Source organism: Athene cunicularia (assembly GCF_003259725.1).
Source record: "Athene cunicularia isolate RWA chromosome 2 unlocalized genomic scaffold, athCun1 chr2_part1, whole genome shotgun sequence".
NCBI classification, from domain to species: Eukaryota; Metazoa; Chordata; class Aves; order Strigiformes; family Strigidae; genus Athene; species Athene cunicularia.
Window position 1 is genome coordinate 29848164 of NW_020799095.1, and position 15144 is coordinate 29863307.

The following is a 15144-nucleotide window of genomic DNA, read 5'->3' on the forward strand; positions in this document are numbered from 1 at the left end:
TTTTTTTTTTTTGGGGGGGGGGGGGAAGGAAGGGCAGGGGCAAACCTAGACAGACTCAGATTCTTCTGAAATCCACTGAGAAAACACATAAAACATTTTGACTTGCATGCCCATGAAATACCATTTTGGAAACATCAAAAAATACTTACTCAACAGAAATTTGAAGCGGTAGAACTTCCTACCTTAACAACAACAGCCAGTGGAATAGAAAAGCATCATTAAAAAGAAAATATAGAATGTTTATTTATAATAGTTTCCATTACACAGCAAATGATCCTAAATCACATCTCAGTGTTTTACAAACCATAATGTAGTATGCCTTGGGCAGAATTACAATCCCAAACTTGCTCTTACCTGCTGATAAAGAATTCAAAAAGATTACATTCACTACTGCAAAATGCTACTAATAGTAGGGGAGCAAAACACTAAGATTTGGAATTACATGAACACCATCTTAAAATGGCTGGACCATAAAAAACAATTGGTCAAAACTCATGTTCCATTATAGACACGTTAGTGACACAAGATATTCTGCTGTCAGGTCACCCTTGGTCAAAAGAAAAAGAGAAAAGAACTAGAGTGTGGAAGAGAAGAGAGCACAGAAAGAGAAATAAAAAGGAAGGGGGGGGGGAAGAGAGGAGAGAAAAGAAAGGGGGGGAGAGCTAAAAAGAAAGTGAGAGAAAAAAAGAGTACAACAAAAAAGAGTAAGAAAGAACAAGTATGACAGAATGATTAAAAGATGTTAATTATGACTGACATCAACCATCAGAAACCTGCTAGAAATATTTCTTTTCTTCTCTTGCCCCAATAAGGAACTATGAGTTCCTAACACACTTTTAAGAAGAGTTCATCTGACAGGCACACTATACTCACAGCAGTAACAACACAAAATTATACCTGTCTCTCCAAATATCTAGTGTAGTCCAGGCTCCTGACTGCAGTGTCTCACCAATAGTTATACAAGAACACAGTCAAGCTGCAACAGAAACTGCTCCACAATATGAGCCTTTACATATGCCAGCAAACAAAACAAACCCCAGAGACTGAAATCTTTAGAACAGTCTGATTACATATAGATCAGCTAAAACTTAACAGCAGGTCTAAACATTAAAAATTTCCAAATATCAGAGTGGGTTTAAATAATCTCACACCTTCCCCTCACCTCCCTCAAATAATCAAGGACGTCAGAGTAGTATAACATGAGTCATTAGCTGTATCAGTAAGTTCAGAAAAGAACTCAAGAACAGGTATGTCTCAAAAGCTTACAGGCAACCAGAAAAAGAAAAAAAGGAAAAAAAGACAGACTTGGAAAAACACCTTTTTTTCTTCCTCAACTCTGTAACTGTCATAAATAAAATGCAAATGCTGTATTCCTGAGGATTTTAATGAAATCCATTTAAAGCACTGGCAATAACATATCTACCACAAGACAACACAGTGGGAAGGGAAACAACCAACGGAAAAAATAAGCTGCATTTACAAGCTAGGGGTACTTTTTACTGCACAGGAAAGACTGTTCCAGGTGGTATGTCTGAGATACTAGGCAGAGAGAACCAAAGTATCTTTATATTCTCTTCATCCTGGATTGTTTCGAAGGCCACAGATGACTTCCATTTTACTTCAGGGCTCAGACACTTACACATGACTCCAGATATAAGGTAAAATAATTTATCTTGCATTTGTTATGAAAAGAATGGAACATACAATTACTGCAGATATGTGTACTCTAGCAGTCTCGTGGCAATTTACCACCACGGTGAGTCTTCAATCTATCTGGGTCTTTAACCATTACCAGGGAGTGTCTCTGTAAAAGGACAGTACCTCCTTACCCAACAGACAGCGCTGGGAGGATAAACTATGTAAGAAACATGAGATACTCAAATGTTTATCATTCTAGGAGTCACACGCAATAAAAAAATTAAGCCGCCTTCTGTTGTTTTAGCATCTTGCCTTGTACTGAAGAAAGGGTGAATAGCAAACTGCTGCATCAGTTTGAATATTTTTAGGTCTACCAGATGAACTTCTACTGTGTTTGAGCCACACTCAAATAAAATAGATTCTACACAAAGAAAATAAGTATTTCTTTATCTTCTCCTGCCTAACATTTTAAAACTAGTGCTCAAAAGGAAGTTGCTTCCAATATTTTTTTCTTAAGGGTAGCCTTGAAGCTTCAGCTCCAGTAATAAAGAACATTTTATCAAAGTGTGTTAGAACTTTAAGCAAGTAAGCTATCTCAGGAAAAAAAAATATCTTGGAAAGAATTTCAGAATAATTCTGTCTGACGCTACTGCAGTTTTCAGGGGAGTGTGCTGGGTTTGTGTGTAGTGGGGTTTTTGGTTGCAGGGGAGAGGGCTACAGCAGTGCCCTGTGAGAAGCTTCTCGAAAGCTCCCCCGGCTCCAAGTCAGACCAGCCTCTGGCCAAGGCCGGGCCAATTAGTGATGGTGGCCACACAAACACTGAGGTCAATGGAAGGAAGGAGGAGGAAGAAGCAGGGGAGGTGCACTAGAGCAGAGACCTCCCCTGTATCCTGTGATGAGACAGCAGGGCCACCCCCCCAACACCCATGGGGGCCACCAGAGGAGCAGAGATTCACCTGCAGCCTGTGGAGCACCCCCAGGACTCTGTGGGAAGAAGCAGCCCCCGCTGTTGTAGTCTGGCACTGGGAGGACTGCAACATGTAGAGGTGACTCACGCTGGAGCATCTCAAGAGAACACATCCCGTGGGGAGGGCTCACAGCAGAGAGAGTTTGTGGAGAACTGTCTCCTGTTAGAGGGACGCCACGTGGAGCAGCGGAAGAATGCAGAAGAGTGATTCTTCCCTACACCTTGGAGGAAGCAGCAGCAGACTGACTGCACCCCATCTCCTGTCCCTGGGCTGCTGGGAGAGGAGGTAGAGATATTGGCAACAAAACTGAGCCTGGGAAGAAGGGAGGAGTGGGGGACGTGTTTTTAAGATATGAGAACACTTCTCACTGCCCCATTCTGTCCATTAAGTGCCATTAGCATGAAGTCATTTCTTTTCCCCTAAGGAGCCTGTCTTTTACCTGTGACCATTAATGGGTGAGCTACCCCTCCCCGGCCTTATCTTGATTTCTGAGCTTTCTGATTAATTTTTCTTTTTTCCAGCACTAGGGGGGAAGGGGTGAGAGAACAGAGTGAGCTGCATTGCGCTCAGTTGCCTTCTGGGCTCAAACCACAACAGGGAGCCATTTGTAAAGGTAAAAAACCAAACTAAAATACATCAATTTCTTTAAGAAGTTTGACTCATTTCCACAGGACCATAAGTTCTTTGTATTGTACAGTTAAATGAGTTAAATAACTTAAGTAATACTGCTCTAACAACATTTCTCCATTATACTAACTTACAACTGGTCTTGCAGTTCCACAATGATATATTCCAGCTGTTCCTTCTCCATTTTATGGGCAAGATCCATATCTTCAATTCTTTGTAACAGCAGTTTATTCTGTGAGACAGATTCAGATAGCTGGTTTTCTCTGAGTCGTACCAATTCTTCAAGGTAACCCTAGAAATATAAGTATTAGAAAGCTTTAAAGAACACACTATCAAAAAAACCTTTCATTATGCATGTTCACATTTTTCTGGTTTAAGATGTATACAGTTCTACTTTGGTTTTGTTGTAAATTTGGTGGGTTTTTTTAATTCTTAGACTAGTAAATTGACTTAAGATTACAATGTTTCCTAATAGGTGCCAAGAAAATAATATACTTATTTGTAATCCTTCAGAGGAATAAAATAATGGATGAAACAATGAGACAAGAATGCCACCAGCATGAAACACTAATTCATTTTTCAAAAACAACATAGAACACTCACTGATACAAGAAAAAGATCAGAACTCTACGATTTAACAGATGCAGGATGTTAGATATTATGTAAAAAGGACAAGAGCAGAATATATATGGATCTGTATAGTTAATGAAAGGGATGTAAAATTACTATTTAAAAAAATCCATTATTGTAAAGTTTCTTTGAAAACTACAATATCACATCACACATTCAAATGACAAAGAAGAAATTAATATTCATCTACAGTAAAGCATAAGGTAGGACAACCAGTGAAGGTCACTTCTTTTAGTAACATTAGACATGTAGGGCTGGAATGTGCATTTATGTAATTGTTTTTCCAACTAATACTATAAAAGATATAGGGCAGTCCTAATCAGACTCCAACTACTTAGTCATTTACAAAAATCCACAATGTGAGTGTTTAACATCAGCTGAGAGCACACTGGTGACAAAGTATGTTCAATGTTCACAAATTACACATCTGATTACAATACTAAGCAGCTATTTCTTTTTGTTCTTCAAGCAGAGTCTCAACATCTCAGATGCCAGTAACTTCTTATCAATTCTTAGTTAAAGCTGGATACAGTAAGTCTATACTGCAAAAAATTTTGCACATTCCTGGAAAAACTTGTAACTTTCATAGGTGCCCACATTAAAAAAATAAAGTTAAAAAAAGGTATTTTTCATAGTCACAGGTGTAGTCCTGTTGAGTAAGAATACAGGTTTCATGTTAGCTGGTTGTAATTCATCACCACAAAGACTATTAAGGGTTTGGAGCATCACTCATACGAGACAAGGCAGAAAGAGCTGGCATTGCTCAGTCCAGGGTTGGGGAAGGAGGAGGAAGGAAGCGAGTTATATCAATGTGTATCAATATTTAATAGGAGGCTGTAAAGAGGATGCAGTCAGACTCTTTCCAGCAGTATCCATTGAAAAGAGGCAATGGGCACAAACTGCAATACAGTAAACAATTTAAATGTAGGAAAACACCTTTTTATTCCTAATTTTTTATTTTTCAGTGAACACTGGAACAGGTTGTCTAGATAGGCTGGGGAGTCTGCATCCCTGAGATATTCACAACCCAACTGAACAAGGCCCTGAGCAATCTGCTCTAGTGTACCTTTTTCTGAGCAGGGGAGTTGGACTAGGCAATCTCAAGAGGCGCCATCCGACCACAAGTATTCTGTGATTACATACAGTTCTATCCACTGGATATATTTATATTTGATAGGAACTTATTTTAATCTCAGTACAAGTTCCAAGGAATCTTGAGAGCTCTTCAGTATGCCTGGTTCTGCCCCATCAAATGTTACCATTACCTTGACTATTAAGGTGCTCCCTGGAGCTCTAAGTAGTGCTTTGAAAGTAATAAATGGTGCATTAAGGACATACACAAACTTCCTGCCTCCCAGAAACGTCAAAAAAATATTCTGCAAAAAAATTTTAGATATGATAATACCAGTATCGGAAACAGAATACTATGAACAGTAAATACCTCTATCTGTAATGACATGGAGAGGCATCGTCCACCAGTGAAAGCATATAGAACTCCAATATAAACAGTACACAAAGAATTTAGTTTACTACACGAAAGTGAAGAGTTTACACCATTCCAAAATGGGGAAGGGATAACTTCCACATAAGTAACTACTGTGTAAATTATGACTCATTAGTCTAGACAAGACACAACTTGGAAAGGAGAGACTCACTATATTTCCAGAGTGGCCTGGAGAAGGCAGGAAGCAAGCCACTGTTCATCATTTTTCAAAATACAAGAGCTAGGTACCCTGAAACAAAGCTCATAGGAGCCAGATTCAAAAGACAGAAAAGGAGGTGGCTTTTCACACAACAGATGGTAGATATGCAGAATGCTTTGCCAAAAAAAAGTATTTAAAAATTTACACAGGGTCAAGTAGATATTTGGCAACTATTTGGAAGAGAGATCCATCACTGGTTACTAAACAGACAAGTCTTATCAGCTTCAGGAAGCTGTTGAGCTGATATGCATTGGCCAAGAAAGTATTAGAGGAAAAACAGTGCATATACATTAGCTTTGTTTTTATTCTTCCCTCCACATCTACTTCAGGCAAGTATCCAAGTTAGGATAGTAGGATAACCAAGGATTCTTGGTCTAAACCAGCATAGCATTGTTGATCTAATAAAGCAACACTAGGATCTACCTTGCTAAAAATAATACCTGACCCTATCCTACCATTCAAACAACTCAGAAGATACAGATACCTTTATCTTAGCTGAAATCCAACCGCTTGTCATATTGTGACCCTGTTAAACTTCATTTACCTGTGCTATTAATGACTGTACATACTTACCTAGGAGGCACAAAAGGAATTTATCATTGTGTAAAATGAATGATAATAGAGCAAAAGAAGGATCTATCAGACTCAATATATCAGTTGCTAAAAATACATTCTTTTTAACTTGGTTATCTTGTCAGAAACAAGGTTTTCCAACACACAGAATGTCAGAAAACCCCTTTGTTTGAAAGAAAACACTGCCCCTAATTAACTGGTACCTACTGCATTGTGTACAATTTGATTGTTGCTGCAACTTACTACCATGAAAAACATCCCAAAAAGGGAAGGAGAGAAACGCCTAGGAAAGGAGCTTGATTCCATAGTTCATCTAATCTCTTAATGGTCATTTGTTCAAGCTGTAATAGAACAGATGTAGTATAGTTGAAATGAATTAAACAAACATTTGGTAGGCACATCCCAAACGAAAATTAGACAGTGGAAAACTTTCTGTCTGTAGGAATAAAAAAGTTATTTTGTTGCTGCAATTGTCAAATAGGCATTCGAAAGGCGGACAATTAGGGGAAGTGTCAACAGCTGTCAGAGTAGCTATCATTTTGAAAATTGTATTAAATGCACCACAGTTTTCAAAGAGTTATAAAACTGACATGAATTCATCCCTACATTAATTGACTATAGACCTTGGCAGTTCATTAAGAGAATGCTACAAGGAATAATGTGACTCACTAAAATAGTAATGCTCAAAAATTTGAAGTGCTCAGCATCAGATCAGCAAGTAACTTCCCATCGAGTAGAAATGTTTCTGGATCTTAGACTTCTGAGTAAACCAAAACCTCTATTTGCTGCTACAGCCACTGAAGGTCTTTGTGCTTTTGTAGATGTAAAGTTTCCTAGTGATTCTGGCTAGTGGCTTTGGACACCATGTTTTAATATTGTTTCTATAGATGTCTATCACAACTTTGATGGGGTATCCTTCATGGGATATCCTTGGAAATGAACCATCTGGATGTACCAAGAAAAATAAACATCCACCTGTTTTGTTCTCTTCAATGATTCTCCAGAGCTGATGACACATTCCTCACTAAGCACCAAAATATTTTACAATCTCCGGGGAGAAGGAGAAGAGCAGAGTTCAAACCAATCTTATATTTTTGTCTGGACACAAGGATGAAATGCTGTCCTGAATACATTCCTGTGCTTCAAGCACTGTTGGGGTGGGGAGAGAAACATTTTCATTTTATGTGGTTGAGAGATTCCTTTTGAATGGCACATTTTGGTTTACAAAAGCAGGGGAAAATGTCCTCTGTACCAGAGAGCGCCCCAAGGAACACAAGCTCTTTCTATATGGAAGGTGATACCACACTTGACAAGAAGATAGTACCAGCAACCTGGATGCCAACATTTAAGGTCGTATTCCAAAAATAAGAAGTCTAAGGGACCCAAAATAGAAAAGAAATAATTGTATGCCTATTTAAAAAAAGATAACCTCTCACATCTATCACCCGACCATAAGTCTGATTTCTTCACTATTACTTAGAAAAACTTTAACTAGGGTCTCTCACATACACTAACATAAACCAACTTTGGTTTTACCCATTCTGTATTAAGACTGATATTTAGCAATCCATACTACATTTACCCTAATGAATTGAACATAGCCAGGACTCCTCCTCAGGTATAGTTTCTCTGTCTGGCTATATTATACTAAAATTCAAGTAACAAAGGACCACATCTGAAGTCATACTGCTTTTTTGGAATGATCACTGACAAACACTAATTCACAAACCATGACCTGAAATAACCTGAGAATGCACTAGTTGTTCCAGGCCAAAACCATGCCAACAATCATTCTTAGAATTTAAATATGTGACTGAGTTGGTTGCAGGACCTGGGCCACAGTTAATATACTGAATCCCAACAGGCAGAAGATCCATTCTAGATACCATCTGTCCCTCTCCTCTTCTCAGTACAGTAAAAACTAGAGAGACATCATCTTGTGATTGTAATGCCCTAAACTAAGAGAAATAATCACACCCCAAGCGCCCTTCTATAGTTCCAGCCCTTGGTTTACTGTGTTCAGAGTTACACCAAAATAAAATTCTGAAATTAAGTAAAAAGAATACTAAATACTAATAAAGTCTTTAAAAGCATTAACTATTTGTCTTTCATTTTTCTTCCCTTTCATATTTCCTGACTCCTCATTTTTCTGTGCACTATTTCTTCAGTGTCTACTAACAGTCTTCCCCCTTCTCTCTGCCACTAGCCAACAGGTATTGTTGTCTCTGTAGTTGTAATACATTCTTAAGAAAAACTGACAAGCACTTTTCTTTTAAAAATACTAAAATAATAAAAAGTTTGGACATATACTTCACCTTTAACTTAGAGTATTTTGGGTGGTAGAGTACCTTTGGTTTCTATAATAACATTCAATATGCCACCTAAATTATTAAAACCATACTTTTTTTCTCCTTTCTCATCCTAGCTTGAAGCAGGTCTTAAAATTATGTTTTTAAAAACTCATCTCAGTATCACCGAGAAGATAGTTATGCTTTTCATTCCTAGATGGTTGACTTTGCTGATCATTTCTGTTTACTTTAAGACTAAATGTTTAACATCACTATCATTATAAAAGCCTTCAGCCACCTACATCAGTTAAAGCCTATGGCCTCTAAGGAAGAGGAAAATCACATGGAGAGTTGTGTTCACTTCAAGCTCACAACCTGACAGCTTCAGAGATACATTGCCTGGAACTCCAAGACTAGAAAAAGGAGACAAAGCTTCTACATTATATTGTGAAATCTGATTTCCAAATTATTATTATCACTCTTCCCACTCTCCCCAAACCTTTTCCCTCAAATCAGTGAGAAAAGATACTTAAGATACTCTGATGCTTGTAAAACTTGACCATTTACATGAAGCTAAATAATATTTATTATTTTCTGCCTTTACTTAAATGGATATGTCACCATTCGGCCGGTAATGAGCTTTGGCTCCATCACCCCCCACAAAATTAATCTTTTACCTTCTGTTCCAATGCAAGCCGGTACTTCTGTTCTACCCTTTTGCATTTGTTGTACCAACTGTTTTCATCCATGATGAAAGGAGGACCAATGTTCTCTGGAGTGCTGCCTTCACTGCCAGTACTGCCCAATGTTCTTAGTTCTTCTTCATCACTGCTGATGCTGTCAGAACTGAAGGATCATATTTATTAGTCAAGTGAAAAAGCTGTGTTTGTTAAAATGCAAATTCCCCTTGAAATTAAAAGCACCACAGTTCTTAAAGACAACTAAAGCTCTGTAAACCAAAAAGAATCAAAATGCTGGGATAGGATAGATCACCAAATGCAACTTATATTTCAAGCTTTTATTTGAGAAGTCACCTAAAGAATGGGCAAAGATTTATCTGTGATCTTAGTCAAGTTGTCTTAGGCAAGTCAGACAACTTTATGTGGGATAGTCTCCTAGAATAGAATGGGCCAAAGCATTACAGTATGTTATCTAAGGAAGTGGTGACTTAATCTTTCCTTCACAAACTCAGGGCAAAGAGTAGTATCTGAAAATGTATCTGTTTCTAAAAAAATGCAGAAAAATAAGAAAGTGATTGTTGTTATGCTAAATCATGAAAAATGCAAATGAGAAAGTAAAGTTATGGTCATAGCAAAGACCATGTGCCTATTATTTCACAGTACCTAAGAATCTCACCACGTAGTATGTAGGTTCATTGTTGAAATATCTCTGTATTATCCAGAATCAATGTATGCCAGAGAATTCAGATATCTGTTGCAAAGAGTTTTAATTTATCCCAATAACTATTTGAAATTGCCCCTTAAACTATGCTTTCCACTATATTAACAGAATTCACTGTTTTTTTAAGTAGTGAGTCCTAAGACCCCATGATCCTGTTGTGATGCAAATTCTGCTTTAACTGAATCATGCAATTTGTCATTAACATGTAAGATAATAAGAACTTCAAGAGAATAACTAGGTTGTGTCATGTTCAGTTGTACATCTTCAAGACTATTCCTAAATCCCAACTGCATTCTTCATTTTGACAAATCAAACAATAGAACACATCCCATCAATTTCCAGGCTTTTTGGAGATGCCAAATTGCTACCTTATCTGTTAGATAGTGATCATTCTTTTTACTATTAATTATATGGCTGATCAGAGGAGCAAAATGGGGCTGGAAGGTCAGATTATATCCACAACTGGCCATAATTTTCTATTGTGTGCCATCTGCTCATACTGCACACTGCTTATCTGTCATATTTTATCATTTACCAGGTCATATATAATTTTAATTTACAAAGTAACCACTTTTAAGTTTATAGCTACACAGAAAAGGCCCAAGAGAAAAGACAACTTGCTCTGGTGATCTTCAAAGGAAATAAAAAATTTGTTTCCTGCTGAACTGTGAGTCTAATCCAAGTAAACAAAGTTAACATGACTCATTCTGATGAGTCACGTAATCATTTCACTAGTCTGAAAGACCAAGGTAGCTGAGTGTACAGGTTTGTGTTTAGATATGGATATCATTTTGAATGTGAAATGAAAAGTAAGAGGTCCAGTATGAAGTAAAAATTTCTCAATTAAAATAAAATTTTAAAAAACAGTGTAAAGATAAAAAATACCTTTGGGTGTACTTCAAGTATGGTGTATAATCTATGACAGCTGGAAAGCTGCCATCCAATCCCTCTCCCTTCAGACAAAAACTAGTAAAACATAGAAACAATGATAAGATTATAACAAGAAAATAAATGACAGTGACAGTTGAATCTTAGCAATTTGAAATTTAATTTTTCTTAATTTTTTTGGTAATGATACAGGACTAGAGCATTTAACACTGAAATCCTACTCAGCTGAGCTAGACTGTTTAATATTAAATGAGAGTCACTGAGCATATTATAAGATAATGAAAACCCCAACAAACAGAAATTCCATGTAATCAGGCAACATATCAGGGGAAGTGATATAAACCCTAATTTTTAAATATTTTCTTTTATTCTGAAAATACAGATGGATTTCAAGAGAATAACAGGAAAAGTAATGTCAGCTGAAGAAATAGAACAACTATGGATAAGCTTGCAATCTTCAGTATTTAAGCTCATTTAAAGTGTTTGCAGAGTGCTTATGTAACCATCCTACTAACTTTAAGTGAAAAATTAGTTCTCAAAAGTATTTCAGCCTTTCTCCTTTCAGATACTTTCTGGTGTTGGGCTGCAGGAAGACAAGGAACACTAATGAAACTAACTTTCAGAACATGTTCTTAAATGGCTGTAGCTTTATAAAGCTCTCTCTACACTGTATTCTTTTTTGTACTGGATACAAAAGATCGTAGTTGAATCATGTTTAATTATCATAGAAGTGACAAAATTAATTATTCTTCCACAAGGTTCATATTCCTTACTCCTCCTATCTGTCATCAAAAACCAGATTCTAGTAAGACACGGATTTTGCTAATTTAACTGCAAAGTGCCATTTTTGACAATGCAGTCACCTAAGTGGTATTTGGGAAGTACATCTGAAGTGTTTTTTTTCCCTAAGAAAAGAAAAAGAAAGAAACCAACAAAGACCATCTCTGCAAAACCACAATTATCTTAAGTGGATACGTAATTCCATATTGCTGTAAGGGGAAAATAAAAAATAAATTAGATTCTGTTCTCACCTGGGTTCCCCCATCTCCACCCCAAAGCCTTATTTACAGTTCCACTAGATAAACCAGTCAACATTTATAAGAGGCTGTTTGAACTGAAAAAAAGAGATCTCAAACATAACATGCAACAAATGGCTACAGCTTCTTAGCCATTCAAACCACAGTACTATGAATTATATGTGGCACAATAAAAATGCTCCAGTAGCACTATGTTCCTATTTTGCCCAGAAAATTTCTAGGCTCTTAAAAGCTGCATTGACATAAACTTACAGTGTCTCCAGTGAGAACCAATCATCACTCTGAATCCTATTAACAGATATCTATAAATATGCTTATATTATATATCAGAGGACAAGGGAAGAACAAGCTGCATACAACTAAGCTCACATACCAGTAGTATGTACCACAGAGGCTTATGGGAACCACACAGTCAATTGATTATTATTTACAACAGGATTTACATACTGCAGACCTACTCTTGCTACCCTTCTTAATCATGTATAGCTATAGTCCTTCCAAGTACAGTGCTAATACAGAAGCAGTTTAATTTCACAAAGTGTAAAGTTTAAACTAATAAAATCTGGTAAGATTTGAATTTGCTGTACACGAGGCTAGCTCTCTTATCCTGCAGCACGCTTCTGTTCCCCCAGAACATATGTTGAGGATGCAGTTAAGCCAACCTAATGACTAAATGCTGGCAAAAGGAGCTATTCTGCATTTTCAACCTCTCCTTCCCATTTTTTCTTTCTTTTTCTTTTTTAATTTATTTAAGTCCCAATCAGACATTCCCCTTCCCCTCTTACAGTCTAACTCCATGATGAGCCAGTTCAGCCATGAAGACAAGAATTTTTAGGGTTTTTTCCCTTTAGCATCCAGCTGCAGTTCCACAGGCAGCTGAACTAAATGCTCACTGCCCCCAGAAAGGGAAGACATTACTCAATCCTTTTTACTCCTTCTCTTCTCTGAGCCATATGGTCCCATCATCTCTGTCTCTAATAGAATGCTTTCATGAATCAAACTAGCTAACAACAAAAGAACTCTCTTGTCTTCCTACTGGGTATGCTTTTTTACTCTTCAGCAAGCTAAGCTGGCTCACAGACGGGTCCAACAAGCCTCAAAATTGGTATAAGGGTACATAAGCAGTAGATCTTCAAAGGCCTTTTGGCAACAATCACTCAGTGTATCCAATGAGACTATATGCTGTTTTCTGCCAGTTTATCTCCTAAACTGGTTTGTAACAAGCATCAATGCTGCTGCAGGGTAAATATTAACAGTGTTCTGCCAGGAGACTAGAAAATCATCATTCCTCTCCTTTTCCCTATGCTGTATAACAAAACCCTTTCCCAGTGGCTCTGTGTGAGGCTAATTGGGCCCAACCAGGCATATTAACAGGGCCTTGCACCAATCAGGCTTGACCTTTTCATAGGCACAAGTCTTCATACCTTGATGATGTTTTTTATGTAGATATATATTCATATTTACATACTAGGATGCTTTTTATATTCTCTAGCATGTGCTTCCATCTTCATTACTCCAAAACACAGAATTAATTGTATAACAAAGCACACAAAAGTCTCGCTTGAAATTGCAAAGGTAAATTCATGTAATCTGACGATACTTTGCAGTTTGGCTGCAGTTAATTATAATACAAATTAAACAGTCATTTGTAGGTTAAGCTTTTAAAATCTAGAAGCGCTAAAGTTAGATATCTACACCTTCTACATATGCAGTTACAATGCTGTCACTGAGTACCAGGGTATAACCATGTACTTAATCACACAGTTTTCCTTACAGTTTAAAAATAACTAAAATATTTAGTTGTCTCTAAGCTTCACTTAATAGGTTTGATATGTCTTCTGCAATTACATTTCTGATTGCTTTCAGGATTTTGATATCTGGAAGAAATACTGTGTAATCATGCAGCTATATAAACTATGGTATAACTTTGTTCTTAACTAGAAGAGCCATTCAAGATCTCTCTTTCCCACCCCTCTTTCCTCCACCCCCCATGTTTTGTCTCTCAAACTACCAAGGGAATCTAACGATTTTTTTCCATAATGCATTGATTTATAAGTACTTTCCCTGATCATTTTGTTATGAAGCATGCAAATACAATACCTGAAATCAATTGCATTGAGTCCCAACAGCATGCCAGCAAGCATATTTGCTTCTTCACCAAGAACAATTGCTCCATCCTCATAAAATCTCCTTCGATAAAAAAGAAATTAGTTCAGTTAATACCATCTTCTGTCAAATAATAACATTTTTCATAGTTAACAGAAAATGGAAGAAATCCAGTTTAAATAAAAATAACTCATGTGAACCCCAGGGTCATTCATGTTTCATTTTAAATAAAGCAAACCAATACACTGCACAGCACAAAACACCACAATCTTAAGAGCACATGGAAATTGGGACAGAAGCAAAAAGAATCTACAATATTAGCCCTAAGAAACACTAAAACATGATGGACAAAATGCAAAGAAAATGATGAAGATATCTTATACTTTACTGATGAAAGGAAGAATTTGTGTCACTTACGTAAAAAAAAATTACTCTATTGCATGAAAAAAAGTTCTGTCTCGTACCTGCAGGCTCTTTTAAAGTGCAACATTCACGCTTCATTCTTAGTAGTTCATTATTTAAAAAAAATATTTCCACAAATCAACTGCTTTCCAAGTAGTGTACTTTTTCTTAAAATACTGCATGCTGGGAAGCTACATGCTGCCTTCAGTTATTGTGAGACTTTTCATTATTTGAAGGAGGAGTGTTTTCTTAACACCATTTTTTAATTGAAAAACACTGACTAGCCAAAGTTTTAAAACTCCATGCCTTGACCTCAAAACACACTTCACGTACCCTGGTATATGCAGACTTGTGAAGTCTGCTTGAAAACAATGACCAATAAAGCACCAATTTTAAAATCTGTATTCCCTCACTGCCTCCCATTCTCTCTCATATATTCTAATTTGCTCCTCCACAGAAGCTACTTCCAGACAGAAATGCTCCATGAACAGGGTAGGCAAATAGGTCCCATTATTGCAACACCTGGCCTTGTAAGAAAGGCATTGGTCTGTTCAGCACAGTAGCACAGAACTTAAATTTCTGTGTTAAAGTAGTCTTGGCAGCAGCAGAGGCAAAAAGGTGACTAGAATTCACCTGAGCATTACACATGGAAAGAGAGAAACCAAGAGCTGTTCAGTACCAAAGGCAAGATTGAAAGGTCACTTACCAGAAACCGATATGCACAGTCTACTCATACATTCTAGCAAGGTACGATTGTAAGAAGGTGCCAGGTTATTGAATGCAACCTATCCTTCATAGAAATACCAGCAACACTGCCCTGCCAAAAGCTCCATCTGTTTTAAGAACTGCATGAAAGCACTGGGATGGCTCAGTGAGAGTTCGA

At 37.2% G+C, this 15144-nt stretch overlaps 1 protein-coding gene across 1 annotated transcript in view; it reads right to left on the reverse strand.

The window, feature by feature from the left end:
- RUNDC3B (RUN domain containing 3B) overlaps positions 1–15144 on the reverse strand; it is a 63902-nt gene that overhangs the window by 19609 nt on the left and 29149 nt on the right. The window contains exons 5-8 of the mRNA XM_026843309.1: positions 13854–13943; positions 10714–10794; positions 9105–9273; positions 3368–3525 (exon numbers count right to left, since the gene is read on the reverse strand). Coding sequence (XP_026699110.1) covers positions 3368–3525; positions 9105–9273; positions 10714–10794; positions 13854–13943 — 498 coding nt within the window. The remainder of the gene's footprint in view (positions 1–3367; positions 3526–9104; positions 9274–10713; positions 10795–13853; positions 13944–15144) is intronic.